The 19266-nt window shown below is 34.0% G+C and overlaps 2 protein-coding genes across 4 annotated transcripts; both read left to right on the top strand.

The window, feature by feature from the left end:
* The first annotated feature begins 7409 nt into the window (after positions 1-7409).
* Positions 7410-15078, top strand: LOC140808440 (kinesin-like protein KIN-4A). Of its 3 annotated transcripts, none has more exons than XM_073165582.1 (26): positions 7410-7828; positions 8331-8477; positions 8581-8730; positions 8936-9189; positions 9536-9708; positions 9780-9904; positions 10134-10170; positions 10296-10387; positions 10514-10624; positions 10831-10944; positions 11033-11120; positions 11299-11411; positions 11506-11604; positions 11697-11810; positions 11902-12018; positions 12097-12177; positions 12347-12418; positions 12620-12713; positions 12872-12909; positions 13009-13085; positions 13223-13321; positions 13465-13686; positions 13766-13919; positions 14004-14150; positions 14233-14545; positions 14643-15078. In XM_073165582.1, exons 1-25 carry the CDS (start codon positions 7703-7705, stop codon positions 14458-14460), a joined length of 3072 nt encoding a protein of 1023 aa, XP_073021683.1. In that variant the 5' UTR covers positions 7410-7702; the 3' UTR covers positions 14461-14545; positions 14643-15078. The 3 variants fall into 3 exon arrangements, with proteins under 3 accessions (XP_073021683.1, XP_073021682.1, XP_073021684.1); XM_073165581.1 differs by having other exon boundaries at positions 7411-7828; positions 12988-13085; XM_073165583.1 differs by lacking the exon at positions 7410-7828 and having other exon boundaries at positions 8339-8477; positions 8585-8730; positions 12988-13085.
* A 671-nt stretch (positions 15079-15749) lies between these two features.
* LOC140808441 (uncharacterized protein At4g06744) lies at positions 15750-17369 on the top strand. Its single transcript, XM_073165584.1, has one exon. It carries the CDS (start codon positions 16027-16029, stop codon positions 17308-17310), a length of 1284 nt encoding a protein of 427 aa, XP_073021685.1. The 5' UTR covers positions 15750-16026; the 3' UTR covers positions 17311-17369.
* Positions 17370-19266: the final 1897 nt, after the last annotated feature.

The raw sequence follows: 19266 nt of genomic DNA, 5'->3' as shown, positions 1-19266 counted from the left end.
CTTCGAATTTCATATCATATAGTGCTTTATTAGCTTAGCTTACTTTACCCAATAGTGCATGATACACATTCAATGGATTATATATATGACAACGGAAAATATTATCGACGTGACATCAAAATATACCGACTTGACATTGAGAATGTTGTTATGTTATATATCGATCACGTCAGCATACCAACGAAAAAAAACTAAAATGTGTAGGTTACTGAAAAAAACGTGAATTGATCGATACCAAGACTAAAAATGGAAAAAAATCCAAATTATATGACAAAAATTTTATTTTCAATTTCATAAATATATATGCTTCAAGGATTTAGTTAGTCTCTGTAACGCCCCATATTCGATAACTGTCCTCACTGTATCAAGACGGGTCTTTACAGCGTGCTTATATCCTCACTCACGTACACGCATCCTGGGAAACTTCCCAGGAGGTCACCCATCCCAAAATTGCCCCAAGTCAAGCACGCTTAACTTTGGAGTTCTTATGTGATGAGCCACCGAAAAGAAGATGCACGTTCGTGATATGAGTAGCACCAATCAAATCTTTTAAGCCCTCTTCAACTGTACAGTCCATTACATTGATCAGTCTCGGAATCCCTCTCCTTCCGGTGTAAGAACAGTTCATTCATGTTCCCTCCACCTAGAAGCCTGCCAGGAGCCGCTCATTGTCAGTGCCACCTCAGGGCACCAGCGATCACCCCCCGCCCTCTTCAGCCCCGGGCCTCACAGTCTCTAACAGATTAATCCTTGGTTGGACCCCCTGTTAACTTAACCTACAATGTACTACAAGGAAAACTAACTTTTAACCGAATTTAAATGGCTGTTTTCAGCTATTCACGTTAATAAATTCATCAACTTATATTATTCTATCTACCGCAGTTGCTCTCAATAATTTGACTTATGTCCAACCTCTCAGAAAGTAAGCATTTTAATATTAGATTCACTGATCCTTTGTTGGGCATCGAGTACCAAAATTTCTTCCTCTTTAACCATACTTTACACAGACTGATTTATAAGTTGTAACCTGCATAATTACAATTGATGCACAGATTTTCTTAATTTTGGGATTATCATAAATAATTGTCACTGTGCTATTTAATTAGTAATTGCAAGATTTAATTTTTAGATAGACGTAAACGACTAAAGTTCCTACAAGAAGTAATATTGATTTGGACAGAGGAAGATAATCTAACGAACATATACGAGGAAAACCAGAATGCAAAGACATACCAAGTTTAGGAAAACTATTGGGGTCTCATCATCATGCTACTTGTGGTTACTTGGTTTGCATCTGAGCTAACGGTAGGAATATTGGGGGAAATACAACGTTGGGTTACAAGTTAGGTTGAGAAAATGAATTAAAGTTGTATGCAATAATGCAAGCATAGTTACAAAAATAATTTTTTTAAAAAAAAAAACAAACGATGGCTTTACTCACTGCTTGGTGAGGATGATAAGATATTGATTTATTAATCATCCTTGCTTTGTCTATTGCTTGGATCTAATTCTACAAAGAATTAGTGATATGCACTATTATCTTACAAAGTATATTGGTTTATTATGATTATATTATGCATCGTTCATCATCTCATCCACGAGTAAAACTTAAATGTTTTCTAATGAATGATCTCTATATTGCTTATTTAGAAAACTTTCTTGTCTTTTTCATAAAAAAAAAATCATTTTGGCTCTAATTAAAATTCTTTCTTGCAAATGAAGGAGTTTGTTTGTTGGGTAAGTTATATCTTAGCTTGTAAATTTTCATTCAATTAGTTGCTCAAATTGATTTGTATTCAAGTCTTGAGTTTCTGGTTCTTTTATTGAGGGGCAAGCAATGAATTCCAGTGGTTGAGCATTACAATCTCACCTTTTCATCCAGCCTATCGCTTTAATACCTTTTTCTGTTTAATAATATCTTTCCATGTGATTAATTGACTAATATACATAGAACCCCTAATCACACGGTTAACTATCAATTAGTTAAGAAAATCACTCAAAAATTAATTATGATCAATAATATCAAATTATTAATGTGATTCAATAGACTATAGTTATAGTTTATTGGAATTTAATTAATTATTTTCCACTTTTTTAATTAACGTTGCCATTGGAGCATGAGTCATATATTCTGCTGAACGTCGTCGTTCTTGCCAATGTTGTATGTCTTTTTTCAACTACTCAAGTCCGATCCATATATATATATATATATATATATATATATATATATATATATATATATATATGTGTGTGTGTGTGTGTGTGTGTGTGTGTGTGTGTGTGTGTATATATATATATATATATATATATATATATATATATATATATATATATATATATATATATATGGATGGACCAACCACTGATCATTTTCCATTTATTAGTAAATTTATTAAGCCATCAATTTTACTAATGGACCATGTGTATTCTCATGAGATGTAAGGGCACCATAGTCCCAATCACCTCCCATTGAACATCACTTTTGTTCTTCTGTTTGATTGTAAGTAAAAATGGGGATTTACAGTCTAACAATACATAGTAAAAAATCAATATTTATTTGGTAGTAATAATCTAAATAATAGGTTCATTATTAAAATATGAATCTTCACATACTATAATTTAATTAATTATTGTAGATACAAAGTCTTTAATTCTAACATTATTAATCTCTTAACACATTTTTTCGTATTAGTTAGTTCATTCTTAACTTAAAATAATGAAGAAAATTCTATGATTACAAATATTCTCATTCGATATATACAGAAAATAGGGATAGATGAGAAAGTGAAAACAATTTTCTTCATTATGTTCACTAAACTTGATTATTGTAGAAAACAGCCATAGCGCACCCAAGTGCAATACATGCATGTGTCTGTCTCTACTTTTCTTCAAAAGGTTATGTTTACTTTTACTGTTTAATTTTGAGAAATCAAGCTGCCAAACTTCTTAATTCTTCCCAGATTAGAGCATAATATTATATATAAATTAGTGTATCACATTTTTGAGCAAATTAAGAAGAAATAGGTTCGTGTGATGTTTTGCCCTTTAAGTTTTTTGCACGTTTCATCTCCTTGTATTAGACACACACACTCTCTTGAATTGAAGACTTGAACCTTGAAAAAGAAGCAAAGAATTTACGCATGCAAATATAGTAAGAGTATATATATAGTTAGGTAACTACAAATTAATACATTAATTTATATATTTGTTATTTTATAAGATCAAGTAAATATAGGGTAACAAAAATGTAATTTTAATATAGTTTCATAAACTTCTAAATTAACGATCCCCAATAAATAAAAGAGTTAGATAAAAAAACAAAAAAAAACTAATTAGTGATTCCATTTATAATCGATCAGATTATAACTATTATAATTCGTCACACGCGGTAATTACTTTAAAACCAATTATTTTAAAAACATACACCTACAAATTAGGTACGCATACGTATAATAATTGCATTAAGTGATATTAGTATTAATAGTCAAAAGTACAATTAATTAATAGAATTCAATCAAACATAATTGTCATGCACATAATAGAACATGCGTATGTCAGTAAGGAAAACATAATGGATATACAATATAATAATTATTTTTTTAAAAAAAATTATTATCATATATAAATTTTTTTAATGAGCCAAATTTGGCCTAAATTAAGACTTTCATAAATAAATGCATCAAATTCAGTTATGAGTTATTATTATATTTTAAACACTGAAGTATATGTTGATCGAGATTAAATCATGAAATAATAATAGATTTAATAATCGTATTAAACACAAATCCGTTATATTGGACAATCAAATATCAATTTCAATGACATTACCAACCAAGCAAACGACACCCAAGCCCAATTTTATACTCTACTTCTCATATATTTAAGTTTTATTATTACTAGTAACCGTGGCACATGCGTTGCGTGTGTCCTGAATACATGTGGCTAATATATTAAATATTCATGATATTACAACATAATGACGTCACAAAATAAAGAAGAGAGTTTATTTTTCAGGTGGTTAGTTTGGAGAATAAATAATATTATTTTTTTACGTGAGCAGTTTCATTATGACGGTGAATATAATATTATTTGTTAAGAAAAAATATAATATAAAAAATGAGAAAGGATAAAATAGGAAAGAAAGTTGGTGTCCTCGTAGAGCGGTTATTATTAGGAGCTCAACTATAATAAAATAGTAAATAGTAAATATAAAAAATTAAGAAGGGTAAAACAGGAAAGAAAGTTGGTGTCTTCATAAAGCGGTTATTATGAGAGCCTCATACTTAATATAATAGTATAGATATATGTTTTCACATAAAATAAGAAAGTTATTGAGAAAATAAATTTTACAATAAAATTTCTCATTTTATCCTTATCTAATGAATTTTTTAGTAGGATAATTTTTTTTTTGAATTAGTTAATTTGTTTGATGATGATGGTAGATCGGTAAAAGAATATAAAAAATAATAATAAATATGGAAATTTGATTTTATATTTGAGACGAATAAAAAAATGTATTTGGTGTATATAGACTAAATATAAATTGTAGCAAGACGAAGCCGGAGAAGACCCGTGGCCAAAAGATCTGAAGAAGAAGTAAACTTGTTTGGTATGAATAAAATTAATTAATTAATTAATTAAGTGGCACCAAATTATGTGAAAGCTGAAGCTTGTGGGGATCACGAGGAGCTGAGCAAATGCGCCATGTGAGGTAGGAGACTACCAGCTGGTTATGTCTTAGTGCGTGGGGTCTTCATTACCTTTTACTGTGTCCCCTCAAACTTTGTCTCTTTTATACGTATACATATACGTATGTGTATATATATTATTATTATTCTTGAAATATATATTAGTGATTATTACACACATATATTTATTTCATTCGGTGTTTGACTCAAGTTCTACAAATGATATTAGAGTCATAAATCATCATGTCGTTTATATATATATTGATTTATCATCATTGTATAATGCGTGTATTTCTTGAGATGATCATCTCAAGAAATCAAATCACCATCATATTTCATCGGATCGATAAACCGAAAGTAAATCGATATATATATACATGTGTTGGTGTCTAATATGATGGAATAATTCGAATATGACATATATTAAATCATGTTTCTATGTGGAGCATTAATAGGTAAATTAAAGTTTGATTAGGATATAGTGTCCCCTGATTAATAATATACATGGTTAATCAGACTATAGGCCAAAAAATGCAAACCTTGATTTAGAAACGAGAAAATAAGGACGCTTTGAGTATGATATTAAAATATGTGAACTAATATCAATCACAAAGATTTAGGGTTTTCCCCATAATTAATGGGAAGAAGCCATGCTAATTGTAATCCTTCGTGACCCGAATTCTATATATTAGACATGTAATCTATATTGGTCGCAACTTTAATCACGAAATTTTTGGGATCTGTATATAATGATAACGAAGAGATTTGTCGTAGACCTTTATTGTATTTACCCACACATTTTACATGAAAATTTAGGATTATTTGGTAATGCTGAATGTTTCTTCTTTATTCGATCATATGGTTAAATTAAGTTTTTTACTTAAATGGATATATATACTTTTATTTGGTGTCTTCTTGTATATATTCGTCTTGCGTAGCATGCGATTTCAGAATGTCCTTATTTATCAATATTTAGATTCTTAAATGTAATTTGGTTCTTACAAAATTAAAGAGGGGAAAAAAGACAATCAAACTTGATACAATTCTATGTGATATGGTTTGTGGATTACAAAGCATGTGGCATATTTTGTTTGGGGGTATAATCATGACAAACATCATATTAATAGACCAAAATATATTTCTCCGATATCATTGTTTGTCACTTTAGAAAATAAAATATATATTTACACACACATATATATATGTATGTATCTATGTATGTATGTGTGTGTGTATTATATTGATAATAGCAAGTGTGACATGTTTATGTAGTATAATATACACTCCACGTATCATAAAATAAATAGGTTTGAGTTTGAACCATTATGAGAGAATTATGTAAATGACCTATATTTTGTCACATTAATACTATCGACATCAATATTATTTATATATTGGTATATAGTCTATATAAAATTAGAGTCTTACCCTAAAGAAAGAAACTCATTGTTCATAAAATATAATATTTATTCATTCGAAATAAAAATAGGCTATGCATCGTATGAATATAATTACTAAAAACAAGTGACAATGTTAATTTTAATATTATATTTTTTTTAATGAAACTGATTTCATTAAAATGGGTAAAAAGTTAATGTTACAAATACACTGGTATCCCCAGAGAAAGTCAAACAAGAAACATCATATTATGAAAATACAAATCAAATGCCAAAATAATCACGCGTACTCGCTTGCTACTTCAATTGTTTCAGGAATGGACCGATACGTGTGAATCTTAACCTTCATGACGATATCTTGACAGTAGCATTTTTCTTGGTAAAATATTACTCTATTTCGCATATTCAAAACGTGGTATACTGTTGCAGTCAGTTCTGTTATTCTCATTCTTGTCAACATCGAGATACCTCTATACTGCCTTCTGAAAGCTCGCAATATAGCCGTCGGAGATCCCATTATTTTCTTCATATCAAGCCAATGACGAACACTCTTCCAAATAGGATTTGTACACTCTTCCAAATGGAATTTGTAACACTGCAATCGAAGAACAAATGATCAACAATTTCATCAACAGTTTTATTATTGTAGATAATATGTGTGGTCGTGTGATGCAATGAATCGAATCCATATCGTAGTGGCCTCGTGCTATACAATTCCATTCCATAGCATCACGTGGTTTGAGCTGTTCTTTTCCCCCACGATTCCTCTATTTCTATACCAAACGTACAATACAAACACGCCGTTTTTTGTGATAAAACGGGGAAAGCCGTTGGGAGTAGGACGTCCTTTTTCCGGGAAACACCCCACTTCAAGGGTTTATTTATTTATTATGTATTCTATTTATTTGTTTTTTTTTTTTTTTTTTTTATGAGTTTTCATTTCTATTGAATAACATGATCTTTTTGGGATAAATAATCCTAGAATGTAATAACAAAACTAAAAGAGGATGTCATAACCTATTTTGAATCTTCCAAAAGATTTTCACAACCCACAAGAAATTTTCGACTATAATCATATGTTATGTATCTTGAACTACAACTATATTTCTGATTTGATATGACACTAGATTAAAATATTCTTAAATTTTATATATAATTTATGTGGAATTCGTGTTGTATCAAATAACATATATAAATAAATAACCCGAAAACTATAGCTGAATAAATTTTATTAATTTGGAGTATTTTTTGTAATGAATCAAAGAATGCGTGTAAGCTTACTTACACTAGAAGTGTTGATATGAACCGTTGGGGCTAGTGGTTGTCCACTTGTCCTGGCTTGCAATCACACACACAGCTCACACACACAAACAAGAAGTGGAGATTCTTCTTCCTCTTCGTCTTCTACTTCTTCTTCTACTCCTATAATCCCTTCAACTACCCTTCCCCAATATTATCTCCGCTTAACTTTCTCTCTCCCATTCCCTCTATCTCTGTATCATTGTCTGCTCCAAGACATCTTCTTTTTTCTGTAACACATTTGGCTTTTAGAGCTTTTGTGGGTTCAACTTGGATTACTGCTAGTCTCTCGATTGCAGTTTGTTTGTGGCGTTTCCGATGGAAGCTAATTCTTCTGGGGAGGATTGTTGTGTAAAAGTTGCTGTTCACATCAGGCCTTTGTTAGGAGATGAAAGGCTTCAGGGGTGTAAGGATTGTGTTACCTTAGCACCTGGGAAGCCTCAGGTACCCTTTACATTTGTTACAAGACATGGTTTTTACTGTGTAGCGGTGAAGTTGCTGCAATTTCAAGAAGAATGCGGTGTTGGTGGTGGGATAATTGCTTTTTGGCTGTTGAAGTTGATGGTTTCTTAAAGATCTGAATTTTTAGTGTTTCCAAATTTTATACTCCAGAGTTGCATTATAAATACTAAAAATTAAACAAAAACATTTATGACCTTCAAATTTTCTTTTACTTTCGTGGTTCAATGGGTTTTTTTAATCACCTAAAGCAAATACATACGAGCTTGCGAGGAAGAAAGTTTACGGAGTTTTCATCCATGGTGATAGTTTCTATGAACCGGTTTGATGAACTTTAGGATTTATTGTGGGATTTCGTTCTGATGTTTATGTTATTTTTTCTTCTTTAATATTTGGTTCCCCTTGGGGTCCTGTCCGGTATTGCTTCATTTGTAGTCATTTCGGAATGTTTGTTTGATCATTAGGTTGTTCCATGATTATGGTACAGGTGCAAATTGGTACGCATTCATTTACATTTGATCATGTTTATGGTAGTACTGGCTCGCCCTCGACTGCAATGTACGATGAATGTGTCGCGCCTTTGGTTGATGGTTTGTTTCAAGGGTACAATGCTACTGTTCTTGCATATGGACAGGTCAGCTTACAATTCGATAATATTTTGATCTACCGAAGGATATTAGCTCTAGATGGTGTCTGTAACTGATTTCTATTATAATTGTTTCTTGAATGTGACTCAGACAGGATCGGGAAAAACATACACCATGGGTACTAATGTCAAAGATGGACAGCAAAACGGACTAATTCCGAAAGTTATGAATTCTTTGTTCAGCAAGATTGAAACCTTGAAACAAGAGATTGAATTCCAATTACATGTTTCCTTTATTGAGGTTCATATGACCATCCTCTCTTCTTCCTTTAAAGTATAGACAATTGTTTTCATATGTTGTCGCCATACACTTTTGATTAATGGCATTATTATGTTTGTTGATTATGTGTGTTATCACATGCACGGACAATTTGATGTTATACTTTATTTACTTAGTATATATTTTTGTGTTGACATTATGTAATCTTGTTATTTTTCACCTGAAGATTCATAAAGAAGAAGTGAGGGACCTACTCGACCCCAATTCTGCTAACAAACAAGATATAGCGAATGGACAAGCAGGAAAAATAACTATCCCTGGGAAAACTCCTATACAAATCCGTGAAACATCGGACGGTGTAATTACATTGGCTGGATCAACTGAGTGTAGTGTTAAAACTCTCAAAGAAATGGCCGATTGCCTGGAGCTAGGATCACTGAGCCGTGCAACAGGGAGTACAAATATGAACAATCAGTCAAGGTGTGTGATCTGAATTATGGTATCATTTTTAGATGTATCGTTCAAATATAAAGTAATGTTCTTAAGTTGACAATGATGAAAATCCCTATTCCGGAATTACATGCAATTGTTTTCCATTTAATCTGCTGTAACATTTTATTTCTGATGTTTCATCCGTGCAACAATAAGAAAACGCAATCCATTGCATTGCATCTGTTTAGTTCATTCAACTTCATTCTTGAACATCAGCCCTTACCCTCTGAAGTGTTGTGCTTAGCGGAATTTACTCAGAGTAATCCATCTATTCCACCTGAATCTTCACTAAGTTATTGCTGAGGATAATAATTCCTCCCCCTGTTTGTCTCAGTCGCTCGCATGCCATTTTCACCATTACGATGGAGCAGATGTGCAGCTCTAATGATGGCAATCTAACCGACTGTATGGTTGAAGAGTATCTCTGTGCCAAGTTGCATTTGGTGGATCTCGCTGGATCAGAGCGTGCTAAGAGAACAGGCTCTGATGGTCTACGTTTTAAAGAAGGTGCCTTGATAACTATTTTTTTTCTGTTCATGATTCACGCCCAACCATATTTGTGACATGTACCTTGACAGGAGTTCACATTAACAAGGGCCTTCTTGCACTTGGTAACGTTATTAGCGCGCTTGGTGATGAGAAAAAGCGAAAAGAGGGTCTTCATGTACCATATCGGGATAGCAAACTTACTCGGCTACTGCAGGTCCGGGACAAGTTCACCTATGAAATGTTAACTTTTCTAGCTATGCCACGTAACAGATCTTGTTATTAGATCTGAGGTCATACCTGACTGTTAAGATTTTTGCGGTGACAAAACCTGCATTTTCTTTTTTAATCAAATATTTCCTTAAATCTCTAGCTAACAACTCGCTAGTCTTCTGTAAGGAGATATTAATTATGTTTAAAGTTTAAAGGTTTTTTATTATTGGCAGGATTCTCTTGGTGGCAATAGCAGAACTGTAATGATAGGTAATGCAAACAATTTTCAAGTTTGTGAATCAGAAACAATGTCTGTAACTGATTAAGAAGTTTACAAGAAATACCCGTAGAATACTTATCATGTTGTTCTAAGCTCTAAATGACTTGTTTTGCAGCATGCATTAGTCCTGCGGATATAAATGCTGAAGAAACTCTCAACACTCTGAAGTATGCCAATCGTGCTCGAAATATCCAGAATAAACCTGTTGTAAGTGTTGGTGCTGTCTATCTGTTTCTCTCCTTCTTCCTTGTGACATTTTCAACAAATTTAATTGAGGATCATTTCTCTCTCTAAGTTTTCATATTGATATAAATTTGATTTCTTGATGATCAGATTAACCGAGATCCAATATCTAACGAGATGATAAAGATGCGTCAACAATTGGAATATCTACAAGCCGAACTTTGTGGTCGTGGCGGAGGCATTTCCATTGATGAAATACAGGTGAAGTAAAGTTTCTTTGTATAGACTTATGGTTACACTAAATTCTGAATGAGTTTACTCCATAATTATAGGTTGAATATCCCTTACAACCCTGATATAAAGATAGACACATAATATATATATATATATATATATATATATATATATATATATATATATATATCTTTGACACGAGGAAGAATTTTAGTTTCAATTAAATCGTGCAGGTTCTCAAGGATAGAATTTCTTGGCTTGAGGCTACTAATGAGGAGCTGAACCGAGAACTTAACGAACTTCGCAAAAAAGGTGGCAGCATTGAGCAATATGATTCTGTTTCTAAAGTATGTAATATCTTCACTTGGTAAATTGTTCATATGTCACTTTGTGAGTATGAATTTTGAAGAGTTTAATTCTGTGATGCAATTGCAGGTTCGCGGAAATGGTATAATGAAAAGTGAAGGACTCAAAAGGGGATTGCAAAGTATGGAATCATCTGACTATCAAATTAGTGAAGGCAGTATGTCCATACTTCACTTTCTACCAATTTTCTACTTTCTTTAACAAACAATCATAGTTAGCTGGGAAAATTCTAACACGAATGAAACTATTTTGCAAAACTCAATTCTGGAGAAAAATACAGAGAAATTCATTTAACAGTAATTTTGTACTGTGGTTTGGGTTTGTCAATGGTTCAGGTGATTCAGGAGATATGGATGAAGATACAGTCAAAGAGTTGGAGCATACTTGCTTACAAAATAGTATGGATAAAGAACTGAATGAATTAAATCGACAGTTGGAGCAGAAAGAGGTTTCATTTATATTTAATGTGTTTATGTTTATTATCTATACTTATTCGTAGGTAAAATACATGTGGTAGTCTTAATGTAAAATTTCTTTTGCAGTCGGAAATGAAACTGTTTGGTTGCCCTGACACTGTGGCTCTTAAGCAGCACTTTGGAAAGAAAATTTTGGAACTCGAGGAGGAAAAAAGGACTGTACAGGTCTCATACTGTGAAAAATAATGGCTCGAAGAACAGCTCTTTGATAAGATTCAATATTTTAGTATTCCTATTTACCTTTTAAGTTGATGCAGCACGAGAGAGATCGACTTTTGGCAGCAGTTGAAAACCTCTCTGCTAATTCTGATGGACAAGCACAAAAATTGGAAGACATGCATGCACAAAAATTGAAAGTTCTTGAAGCTCAGGTTTTTATTTTACTTCTCTCTTTTAAGTTTTATCTGTTTGTCAAATTATATATGTGCTTGTTTTAAGAAATTTTCAATCTCTACTCATCAGATACAAGATCTTAAAAAGAAACAAGAGAACCAAGTTCAACTTTTAAAGCAGAAACAGAAGAGTGATGAAGCTGCTAAAAAGTTGCAAGAGGAAATACAATGCATCAAGGCACAAAAGGTCATATAGTTTTACCCATTTTTGTATAATTATCATACTTTTAAACATTCAATGCCTTCATATTTTTTGGCGTTGCAGGTTCAATTGCAACAACGGATTAAGCAAGAAGCTGAACAATTTCGGCAGTGGAAGGCATCTCGAGAGAAGGAACTCCTGCAGGTAATTTTACTGCCATCTGAACAATTAGTCTTGATCAGATATTTTATTTTTCAAAATGAGTACTATTTTGATACTAATTGATTAAAATATAACTCCGTCTAGTGTGTCCCCTTTGTAAATTTTACTTCATCAGTTGAGCTTTACTTTGACATACAATGTTGTCATACAGTTAAAGAAGGAGGGCAGAAGAAACGAGTATGAGAGACATAAATTACAAGCATTGAATCAGCGACAAAAGATGGTGAAAATCTTCTTTATGAACTATGTGTCTACGTGTTATTCCGACTTTGTTATCTTATTTTGATGTAACTTTGGCCAGAAAATTTAATTCTTCCTTGGAGATGCTCGCTAATAATTCTGTAAAGGTGGCATTCTTTTGTGATATTTGGATTGTATTCCACAAGCATTTGATTGCAGTCTTCTCTGAATTGATTTATTTTAGGTTCTTCAGAGAAAGACTGAAGAAGCCGCAATGGCCACTAAGAGGTTGAAAGAATTGCTGGAAGCACGTAAATCTTCAGCTCGTGACAACTCTGGTATTTGTTTTCCATGGATATTCATTTTTTGTCGTCCATTTGTGTCCCGTTTACTATATTTCCTCGAGCCTCTTGACAACGCTCTTCTGATTTTGGGACCTAATAAGCTTTGAACAGCCCTCATTAATTTTTTATGCTGATGTTCCATCTCTTTCCAGTCACAAGCAATGGACATGGAAATGGAATAAATGGCCAGGTAGTTGCTTTCTCCATCCACGTGACAATCTTTTCTACATAATTTTTCAAACCATGCGAACTTATATTTTGTTTCTAGAGTAATGAAAAGTCCATGCAGCGATCCATAGATCACGAGCTTGAAGTTATGGTGAATGTTCATGAAGTCCGTTACGAGTATGAGAAGCAAAGTCAAGTGTATGTATACGAGCATTTAAGTTAAAGTTTTTGCTAGCACTTTAGTATATTATGTTATGACCTAATGTATTCTAACATACGTGTGCTTTCCACATTCATTCAAATATTTTGTAATCTCTTTCTGGAATCGTCTGCAGGCGAGCTGCGTTGGCAGAAGAGCTGGCTGTTTTGAGACAAGTCGAAGAATTTGCTTCAAAGGGAGTTAGCCCCCCTAGAGGAAAAAATGGATTTTCTAGGTGAAATTATGTCATGAATGAACGTTATATATACTATTTCCTATAGTTGGCCTACTGTAAACCATTTATTAGTACAATATGGTAAGTTTAAAGGTTCTATAAATTGTACGGACTGTTTCTTGATTTGTTTCCTATATTTTCAGGGTATCTTCAATGCCACCAAATGCTAGACTGTCAAGAATTGCTTCTCTTGAAAGCATGGTGAATATTTCATCAAATTCACTTGTGGCAATGGCTTCACAGCTTTCCGAGGCGGAAGAACGAGAACGCAGCTCCGCTAGCCGTGGACGATGGAATCAGCTACGTTCTATGGGGGAAGCGAAAAATCTACTGCAGTATATGTTCACTTATCTTGGCGAAGCAAGGTAATAATGGGAAAGTTGATTAGATAGTTCAAACTTTCAGATTTAAAATCAAATTTTAAGGTTTTGATGTCATAAACAGGTGCCAATTGTGGGAAAAGGATATTGAAATCAAGGAGATGAAAGAACAGCTAAAAGAACTTGTAGGCTTATTACGACAAAGCGAAGTTAGGAGGAAGGAAGTTGAGAACGAGTTAAAACAAACTGTTGCCATGGCATTGGGGACGCCACCTTCTGTATGATTACTTATGCGTGTTTCTTTATGTTTTTTGTTTAATTTATGTGCTTCTACTTATGTCTCCACCGTTCATTTCCTACAGGGAAACTCCCACAAACATATTGCCGATGACATGGCAGGTTCTTTGTCTCCAATCCCCGTGCCAGCACAGAAACAACTTAAATATACGGCGGGAATTGTCAATGGCTCCGTTAGAGAATTGCCAGCGTTCATGGATCAAACACGAAAGGTTCATTTTCAACTCTTCAACCTCATGTTCCCACATATGGCATTCCATCTAGGCTCATTACAAATGTTTTGGGCTTGTGCAGATGGTGCCGATTGGTCAGTTGTCAATGAAGAAATTAGCACTTGTTGGACATGGTGGAAAACTGTGGAGATGGAAAAGGAGTCATCATCAGTGGTTATTGCAGTTCAAATGGAAGTGGCAAAAACCCTGGAGACTATCAGAATTGATTAGACACAGCGATGAAACAATCATGCGGGCTCGTCCTCGTCCACAAGCTCTTCCTGGTGTCATGTATAGAAACTGTCACTAGCTTGTATATCTCCACCATGCTTATTCTTTCCTTTGGTTCCAGACCGCAACACACGGCACTGAGATGTCTTTTGAAATAAATGCAGGTAAATCTAATCTAATGCATCACAATTATTATTGTTTTCTTGATATTTAGTAGGATTGCCGCCTTGCAATCTGCTTATCTGATAAACTGAATTGCAGGGGAGGTATGATTGGAAGTTGGGAAGTAGCCTGTAGCCTTTTCGGTAAAAATGAGTATGAAAAAGGAACATATTTTTTTAGACCTTCAGAATCTAGTAGATGTGTTAATTCATCTGTGACAACTCGTGAAATTTTGAAGGGGTTCTGATGCATCATCAGCTGTGAAGGAAATTTTAGTGTGTGTGTGAAATGTTCTTTTTTTTTTTTTGCTTTTGCAAGTTTTTCTTTTTCCTGATTCTTTCTTTGTGGAGGATAATTGCCCCTGTGTATATTGTGTATAACAACAGAATGCGGCGCAAATACACTTAGTTTTAGGAAAGATGGTCCTTTTCTTAACGTGTGTTCATCACTTCAGTGTTTTGCTGTAAATTGTAATAGTGATGATGGAAGAAACTTCATTGCCTCAATTATATTACACAAAATGTTTATAAGATTATTCAGAATATGCAACACCATGTCCCAGATTTTGCGACAGAAGAAAGTAAGATATTGCTGTTTCCGTTGATTGCTGACGAGATTTCCATATTGTAATATAAAGCTGCTTCGATCCGAATCAGGGTCGACCCTCAGCAATTGTAATGAAGTTCCCTTAGCATCTGGTTTAATCTTGTGCGGTGGACATCCATGTCTCTGGGGATGGTCCAGTAACTCCAATTTGTGAAGGAATGGACTCAGCAATAGCACACCCGAAAAAGAGTGAAGCCACTCAGCAGCAGCTCTTGTTTATGTACAGGACACGAGAATATCAACGATTTGTATGTACGCGTAAACAGAAAATATCCACAACAAAATTGATCGCAAATGCAATCGACAACGTACGTATATGTACTTGTATGTAAATGATAAATAGTATTAACAGTGACAATTGGAATGTGTCATTTTAATGTTTAATGGATATTAAACAAGCTGCGGCTCGCTCTGGTCCCTCCTCGAAAAGTCTTCAGCAGACAACACAAATCTGAGCTGGGCTGCATCAATAAGTGGATGTGACGGCGCCTTTGATAAACATGTTTTTGTATATCATCGAGACAATTAAAAAATAATTCAGAAAACATATGATGCGTTAGCATGACATAAAGACTTACCTAGGACGCATATAAAGAATCAAAATTTGCCACAAACTTATTTGTCATGCACATTATCCACACAATACACCAATTATACTCCCTGAAAAAAAACCTTAATAAAATGCTCTCATTGCCTTGCTCTACCGACCAAGGCGCCTAAAATTAGAAATGAAAAACTCCGACACTGCCTACTGTGAAATTTAGACTATATAAAGTCATCATCTTTTTTTTTTATAGCAAATCTGCATTCTTTGTTGAGTCCCTTCTTATTTCACTTTCCTCTCTCAGTTAACTGCAGAAAGATTAAACTAAATAAAATGGAGAAATGTTTGGTCGGATTAGTTGAAGTTCTGATCTTTATCTGCATGATCCTACTTATTTCCCTGGATGTCAATATACAAGTTCGCTGTCAAAAAGTACTTGAAGTAGGCAGTGGCGGTGGCGCCGGAGGCGGTGGTGGGGTGGTAAAACTACAAACAACACGGCCACCAGCACCTTCTCCTTCACAGGTCTCATCTCTTTTTGCTGATGAAAGGCTTGCTGTAGTGTATCCTGTCATTCAAAAATTCAAGAACATCATAATTTCCGATCCATTAAATATCACAGCCACCTGGATCGGCACGGATATATGCAGTTACAAGGGATTTTACTGTGATGCCCCTCCGGATAACAAATCCGCCATCGCACTTGCTTCCATTGATTTCAATGGATTCCAATTATCAGCACCAACCCTCGACGGGTTTCTTGATCAGCTCCCGGATATAGCTCTTTTCCATGCAAATTCCAACAGATTTTCAGGAACAATTTCTCCAAACATTTCCAAGCTACCCTATCTCTACGAGTTAGACGTAAGTAACAACCTGTTATCAGGGCCATTTCCCACAGCCATTGTAGGCATGAACGGCCTGTCTTTCTTGGACATACGGTTCAATTTCTTCACCGGTTCGGTCCCGTCCCAACTTTTCACGAAAGACCTCGACGTAGTATTCATTAACAACAACAATTTCTTGACCAGGCTGCCTGAAAACATCGGCAACGCACATGTTCTTTACCTCACCTTAGCTAATAACAAGTTTTTCGGCCCAATCCCACATAGCATTTCCAGGGTTTTCTCAAGTTTAACGGAGGTTCTGCTCCTCAACAATTTACTAAGCGGCTGCCTGCCTTACGAACTAGGATTCTTGAAACAGGTTACTTTATTTGACGCTGGAAACAATCTTCTAACCGGGCTTTTGCCATTTTCTCTGGGTTGCTTGCAAAACCTGGAGATTCTAAATTTTGCTGGCAATCTGTTGTATGGAAATGTGCCCGAAGTACTATGCAGCCTAGGAAACTTGGTTAATCTTTCGCTGTCGGATAACTATTTCATGCACGTTGGTCCCATTTGTTTGAAACTCGTCAAGAATGGCGTGCTTGATGTGAAAAAAAATTGTATTCCTGGTCTGCCATTACAGAGATCAGTGGCAGAATGTGCAGCATTTTTCGCACGTCCGAGGTATTGTCCCTATACTGCAACATATGCACATATGCCTTGTTGGTTTCCTCACCCTAACTCTGCGCCATTGGCCCTATCTGAATTGGCTACGTCACCACTTCCTTAGTCATCTTCTTGTTCTAATCAATCTTGATTTTCAGTGTTAATGCCAGTGCCTGTTAAATATCCGCATAATCAACAAGATTAGAAGTCAATGGTACTTGCATGTAGCGTTATTTCTCAAATGAAACATCTATAAGTTAAGAAATGAACCACGCATAAATTAAGGTTGTGTGTGGATTATCGACAAAATTCAAATAAGATCCTTCCACAAATAAAATCATCTTCGTCCAAATCAAATTAATCAATCTAATCACAATATATTATTTTACTAAAAAAATATAACTTCCGAATATAATATTCGATTTTTGTGTATTAATGATCATTTGTGATATGTTTATGTAGTGATTATTATGTCGGTCCCTCAGCTTTTCAGCCTTCTACGGTTTCACCCAAATCAGCAACAGTTCAAATAATTTAACCATCTAATAATCACGGCAAAAAAAAAAAAAAAAAAAAGATTTTAGTCACATATAAATTGTGGCCCCAACTCATAATAACAATATTATAATTAAAATTAATAATTGAAGTGTTTGTATAATTTATTTAGCTATAGTAGTTCAATCAAACATACTAAAAAGACATATTAGACATAATAACTAACGTACCAATTCTAGACTAGATATGATAATACACAAAATCATATATAATAGTTTTCATTTTCTTATTTCCTCCCGTTTAGGCTATAGTACTTCAACATCTGGCAAATTACAATAATAGAAAACATCATAGAGACCGAGTCTTTTAAGACTTAGTGAGGACGTAAATTTGATTTACTTAATATAACAAGTCGAAATATGATATAGTTGCCTACTATTTCAATATGATGTATCATGAAAAGAAAATAGTAGATGCTATAAATCAAAGTGAGGTCAATACGAATGCAATAATTGTGCTGGTTTCTAGAGTGAATATCGTAGGTTAAAGAGGTGTCTCTTGCCGAAATTCAGTGTAGCACTTTTTTTCATGTATTCACATTAATTCATTATAATTGATTGTTTTCGACTCAAAGTGAACTCACATTTCTGGATCCAAGTCACGTTGTTAGATGAAGCATATGTCCCGGATTGATAACCCACTATTCATTGGACTCACTTTTTGGGTCGAAGCCGTGTTGTCCAGTTGACACATTTTCCGGTACGATGACCATTGTTCAAGGCTTCAATAAAGAGTCATTCATCCATTCATTAAACTAATTTATAAATGATTGGAATTCAATAATATCCTCCCAGTATCAAACATTCACTACAATATGATAAATGTGAGTTTCAATGTGATGCATTATCGAATAACAAGAATGGAAATTTTTTCATAAATGTTAGGCAAAATGCCAAAAAATTATACAGAAAAAAAATCTGGTAGCAAAATCTCACATCAACTAGGAGGTAATTATTTTTATTACCTCCTAAAAAAATTCACGTTTATAAAAAAATCTGGTAGTAAAATCTCACATCAATTTGATTTCAAATTCATCTCCAAAAAATATGAAAATTTTAAAGTAGGTGTATCTTACTTAGTTCTACACTTTCTATTAAGAAAAGTTCTTAAAATTCCAACTCTATTTTGTCCAGATTGCATATTTTCAATGCAGAAACCTTCGATCATGGTTAGTTTTTTAAAAAAAATACACGGTGTGTGCAAGGCACATGGCACCATGCCGAAACGTGGGTGTATATGTATATATATTTTATGTTAATTTCATACCTCCGGGTTTGAGGTGTTACATGAATAATGTAATCAGAATAGTAAATAGGATGAACATTTTTTTCAAAATAGATTTGAAATGTTCCCACTGCTTTAGTTATGTGCGGCGTAGTATAAGGTCTAGCTGCTGCTGGTTGGCTGAGTTATCATGATTTACCTCCTCTCACAATCCTGTCGGGCCGGGGGTGAGGGACGCCTAAGGTGAGCGATTTCACTTTTTGGAACAACAATTATCATAAAGTGTTTGGAAGAAAAAGGA

This window comes from Primulina eburnea, chromosome 12 (assembly GCF_022965805.1).
Source record: "Primulina eburnea isolate SZY01 chromosome 12, ASM2296580v1, whole genome shotgun sequence".
In the NCBI taxonomy this organism is placed as follows: domain Eukaryota; kingdom Viridiplantae; phylum Streptophyta; class Magnoliopsida; order Lamiales; family Gesneriaceae; genus Primulina; species Primulina eburnea.
This window is presented reverse-complemented; position numbering and strand designations above follow the sequence as displayed.

Excerpts from the sequence above, each read along its gene's own strand:
- LOC140808440 (XM_073165581.1), top strand. The coding sequence starts at position 7,703 with ATGGAAGCTAATTCTTCTGGGGAGGATTGTTGTGTAAAAGTTGCTGTT. Across the intron at positions 10,945-11,032 it reads AATATGATTCTGTTTCTAAA|GTTCGCGGAAATGGTATAAT; the intron begins GTATGTAATATC and ends ATGCAATTGCAG. Across the intron at positions 12,714-12,871 it reads TTCAGCTCGTGACAACTCTG|TCACAAGCAATGGACATGGA; the intron begins GTATTTGTTTTC and ends ATCTCTTTCCAG.
- LOC140808441 (XM_073165584.1), top strand. The coding sequence starts at position 16,027 with ATGGAGAAATGTTTGGTCGGATTAGTTGAAGTTCTGATCTTTATCTGC.